General features: G+C 47.1%; 1 protein-coding gene across 1 annotated transcript in view; it reads left to right on the top strand.

Annotated features, from left to right (window-relative positions):
• LOC121542070 (phosphatidylinositol transfer protein alpha isoform-like) overlaps window positions 1–5,000 on the top strand; it is a 56,028-nt gene that overhangs the window by 45,632 nt on the left and 5,396 nt on the right. The window contains exons 8-9 of the mRNA XM_041851514.2: window positions 1,979–2,056; window positions 2,216–2,326. Coding sequence (XP_041707448.1) covers window positions 1,979–2,056; window positions 2,216–2,326 — 189 coding nt within the window. The remainder of the gene's footprint in view (window positions 1–1,978; window positions 2,057–2,215; window positions 2,327–5,000) is intronic.

Here is a 5,000-nt window from a genome sequence, read left to right as displayed (position 1 = left end):
TCCATGCAGATCTCCTCTAGAGCAGTGATGTTTTGGGGCTGTCGCTGGGCAACACGGACTTTCAACTCCCTCCAAAGATTTTCTATGGGGTTGAGATCTGGAGACTGGCTAGGCCACTCCAGGACCTTGAAATGCTTCTTACGAAGCCACCCCTTTGTTGCCCGGGCGGTGTGTTTGGGATCATTGTCATGCTGAAAGACCCAGCCACGTTTCATCTTCAATGCCCTTGCTGATGGAAGGAGGTTTTCACTCAAAATCTCACGATACATGGCCCCATTCATTCTTTCCTTAACACGGATCAGTCATCCTGGTCCCTTTGCAGAAAAACAGCCCCAAAGTATGATGTTTCCACCCCCATGCTTCACAGTAGGTATGGTGTTCTTTGGATGCAACTCAGCATTCTTTGTCCTTCAAACACGACGAGTTGAGTTTTTACCAAAAAGTTATATTTTGGTTACATCTGACCATATGACATTCTCCCAATCCTCTTCTGGATCATCCAAATGCACTCTAGCAAACTTCAGACGGGCCTGGACATGTACTGGCTTAAGCAGGGGGACACATCTGGCACTGCAGGATTTGAGTCCCTGGCGGCGTAGTGTGTTACTGATGGTAGGCTTTGTTAATTTGGTCCCAGCTCTCTGCAGGTCATTCACTAGGTCCCCCGTGTGGTTCTGGGATTTTTGCTCACCGTTCTTGTGATCATTTTGACCCCACGGGGTGAGATCTTGCATGGAGCCCCAGATCGAGGGAGATTATCAGTGGTCTTGTATGTCTTCCATTTCCTAATAATTGCTCCCACAGTTGATTTCTTCAAACCAAGCTGCTTACCTATTGCAGATTCAGTCTTCCCAGCCTGGTGCAGGTCTACAATTTTGTTTCTGGTGTCCTTTGACAGCTCTTTGGTCTTGGCCATAGTGGAGTTTGGAGTGTGACTGTTTGAGGTTGTGGACAGGTGTCGTTTATACTGATAACAAGTTCAAACAGGTGCCATTAATACAGGTAACGAGTGGAGGACAGAGTAGCCTCTTAAAGAAGAAGTTACAGGTCTGTGAGAGCCAGAAATCTTGCTTGTTTGTAGGTGACCAAATACTTATTTTCCACCATAATTTGCAAATAAATTCATTAAAAATCCTACAATGTGATTTTCTGGATTTTTTTTCTCAATTTGTCTGTCATAGTTGACGTGTACCTATGATGAAAATTACAGGCCTCTCTCATCTTTTTAAGTGGGAGAACTTGCACAATTGGTGGCTGACTAAATACTTTTTTATCCTCACTGTATCTCTCTCTCCTTATCTCTCTCTCCCTCTTCATCTCTCTTTCTCAATTAAATTAAATTAAATTAAATTAAAAGGGGTTTATTGGCATGGGAAACATATGTTAACATTGCCAAAGAAAGTGAAATAGATAATAAATAAAAGTGAAATAAACAATAAATATTAACAGTAAACATTACACTCAGAAGTTCCAAAAGAATAAAGAAATGTCAAATGTCATATTATGTCTATATACAGTGTTGTAACAATGTGTAAATAGTTAAAGTACAAAAGGGAAAATAAATCTACATAAATATGGGTTGTATTTACATTGGTGTTTGTTCTTCACTGGTTGCCCTTTTCTTGTGGCAACAGGTCACAAATCTTGCTGCTGTGATGGCACAATGTGGTTTTTCACCCAGTAGATAAGGGAGTTTCTCTCTCTCTCCATCCCTCTCTCTCTCCATCCCTCTCTCCATCCACCCATCCCTCCCTCTCTCTCTCTCTCTCTCTCTCTCTCCATCCCTCTCTCTCTCTCCATCCATCCATCCCTCTCTCTCTCTCTCTCTCTCTCTCCATGCCTCTCTCTCTCCATCCCTCTCTCTCTCTCTCTCTCTCTCTCTCTCTCTCTCTCTCTCTCTCTCTCTCTCTCTCTCTCTCTCTCTCTCTCTCTCTCTCTCTCTCTCTCTCTCTTCCTCTCCATCCATCCCTCTCTCCAGGACTACAAGCCGGAGGAGGACCCCTCTAAGTTTAAGTCAGTGAAGACTGGAAGAGGCCCACTTGGGTCAGACTGGAAGGTACACTAGAGAGTGTGTACGTTTGTATGTGTTTGTGCTTGTGAATATTTGTGTTTACAGCATTGGTCTGCTTGTGAGAAATGCCTGTCTGCTAGCTCCCTCAACATTGCAGTACAATAAAACATGTATATTTGTGAATGTGTGACTGTGTGTGTGCAGAAGGAGCTCCCTAAGAAGACAGACTGCCCACACATGTGTGCCTACAAACTGGTGACGGTCAAGTTCAAGTGGTGGGGCCTACAGAACAAAGTGGAGAACTTCATTCAGAAGGTACAGATGATGATGACTGGGAAGATGGTGTGGTGAGGAGGAGAGAGAGAGGGGGGGAGGGGGAGGAGGGGAGGAGAGAGGAGGGGGGGAGGAGAGGTGAGGGGAGGAGAGGTGAGGAGGGGGAGGAGAGGAGGGGTGAAGAGAGGAGAGGTGAGGTGGGAGGGTGAGGTGAGGAGAGAGAAGGAGGAAGAGGGGAGGAGGGGAGGAGGGGGAGGAGGGGATGATACGAGAGGAGGAGAGGTGAGGAGGGGGGAGGAGAGGAGTGGTGAAGAGAGGAGAGGTGAGGAGGGGTGAGGAGGGGGAGGAGAGGAGAGGTGAGGAGGGGGTGAGAAGGGGTGAGGAGAGAGAAGGAGGGAAGAGGGGGAGGAGGGAGGAGGAGGGGGAGGAGATGAGGGGAAGGAGGGGTGAGGAGGGGGAGGGGAGGGAGGGTGAGGAGGAGAGGTGAGGTGAGGAGGGTGACGAGGGGTGAGGAAGAGGTGAGGAGGGGAGGGGAGGAGAGGAGAGGTGAGGAGGGGGTGAGGAGAGGTGAGGAGGGGGTGGGAGGGGTGAGGAGGGGTGAGGAGAAGTGAGGAGGGGTGAGGAGAGTGAGGAGAGGTGAGTAGGGGTGAGAAGGGGTGAGGAGGGGTGAGAAGGGGGTGAGGAGAGGTGATGAGAGGTGAGGAGAGGTGAGAAGGGAGGAGAGGTGAGGAGGGTGAGAAGGGGTGAGGAGAGGTGAGGAGGGGTGAGAAGGGGTGAGGAGAGGTGAGGAGGGGTGAGAAGGGGCGAGGAGAGGTGAGGAGGGGTGAGGAGAGGTGATGAGAGGTGAGGAGGGGTGAGGAGAGGTGAGGAGGGGTGAGAAGGGGTGAGGAGAGGTGAGTAGGGGTGAGAAGTATAAAGGTTGTGATGGTGAATGGATAAAAGCAATGAGAAGCAGAGAATATTCACGGTTGTATTCCAATTAACCAAATGATCAGATCAGCCCCAATCTCCTCGCTCACTCGGATGTGACGGATATTGGACGTCAGTCAAGTGAACACCTGATCGAAGTCAAGTGGTGGATTGTGGGCCATTTTAGTTGACGAGTCTACAGGGATTAAAAGCGAGAGTGGAGGGCATAGCAACATGGGGTTGTTGCCTCATCCAAGCTTTTTGGGGATTCCCCCGAGTTGAATTTCGGGAGTGAAGTTGACTTCTCATGTTCACTCTGAGAATCAGAATTCAGCCCCAGTCTCCATGTCTATGTTGATTCATCCCAGTCTCCATGTCTATGTTGATTCATCCCAGTCTCCATGTCTATGTTGATTCATCCCAGTCTCCATGTCTATGTTGATTCAGCCCCAGTCTCCATGTCTATGTTGATTCATCCCAGTCTCCATGTCTATGTTGATTCATCCCCAGTCTCCATGTCTATGTTGATTCATCCCAGTCTCCATGTCTATGTTGATTCATCCCAGTCTCCATGTCTATGTTGATTCATCCCAGTCTCCATGTCTATGTTGATTCATCCCAGTCTCCATGTCTATGTTGATTCATCCCCAGTCTCCATGTCTATGTTGATTCATCCCAGTCTCCATGTCTATGTTGATTCATCCCAGTCTCCATGTCTATGTTGATTCATCCCAGTCTCCATGTCTATGTTGATTCATCCCAGTCTCCATGTCTATGTTGATTCATCCCAGTCTCCATGTCTATGTTGATTCATCCTAGTCTCCATGTCTATGTTGATTCATCCCAGTCTCCATGTCTATGTTGATTCATCCCAGTCTCCATGTCTATGTTGATTCATCCCAGTCTCCATGTCTATGTTGATTCATCCCAGTCTCCATGTCTATGTTGATTCATCCCAGTCTCCATGTCTATGTTGATTCATCCCAGTCTCCATGTCTATGTTGATTCATCCCAGTCTCCATGTCTATGTTGATTCATCCCAGTCTCCATGTCTATGTTGATTCATCCCAGTCTCCATGTCTATGTTGATTCATCCCAGTCTCCATGTCTATGTTGATTCATCCCAGTCTCCATGTCTATGTTGATTCATCCCAGTCTCCATGTCTATGTTGATTCATCCCAGTCTCCATGTCTATGTTGATTCATCCCAGTCTCCATGTCTATGTTGATTCATCCCAGTCTCCATGTCTATGTTGATTCATCCCAGTCTCCATGTCTATGTTGATTCATCCCAGTCTCCATGTCTATGTTGATTCATCCCAGTCTCCATGTCTATGTTGATTCAGCCCCAGTCTCCATGTCTATGTTGATTCATCCCAGTCTCCATGTCTATGTTGATTCATCCCAGTCTCCATGTCTATGTTGATTCATCCCAGTCTCCATGTCTATGTTGATTCATCCCAGTCTCCATGTCTATGTTGATTCATCCCAGTCTCCATGTCTATGTTGATTCATCCCAGTCTCCATGTCTATGTTGATTCATCCCAGTCTCCATGTCTATGTTGATTCATCCCAGTCTCCATGTCTATGTTGATTCATCCCAGTCTCCATGTCTATGTTGATTCATCCCAGTCTCCATGTCTATGTTGATTCATCCCAGTCTCCATGTCTATGTTGATTCATCCCAGTCTCCATGTCTATGTTGATTCATCCCAGTCTCCATGTCTATGTTGATTCATCCCAGTCTCCATGTCTATGTTGATTCATCCCAGTCTCCATGTCTATGTTGATTCATCCCAGTCTCCAT

The sequence above is a fragment of the Coregonus clupeaformis genome, chromosome 27 (genome assembly GCF_020615455.1).
Source record: "Coregonus clupeaformis isolate EN_2021a chromosome 27, ASM2061545v1, whole genome shotgun sequence".
Lineage (NCBI taxonomy): Eukaryota > Metazoa > Chordata > Actinopteri > Salmoniformes > Salmonidae > Coregonus > Coregonus clupeaformis.
Note: the sequence above shows the minus strand (reverse complement) of the source record. Positions and strands in the feature narration are given on the sequence as shown.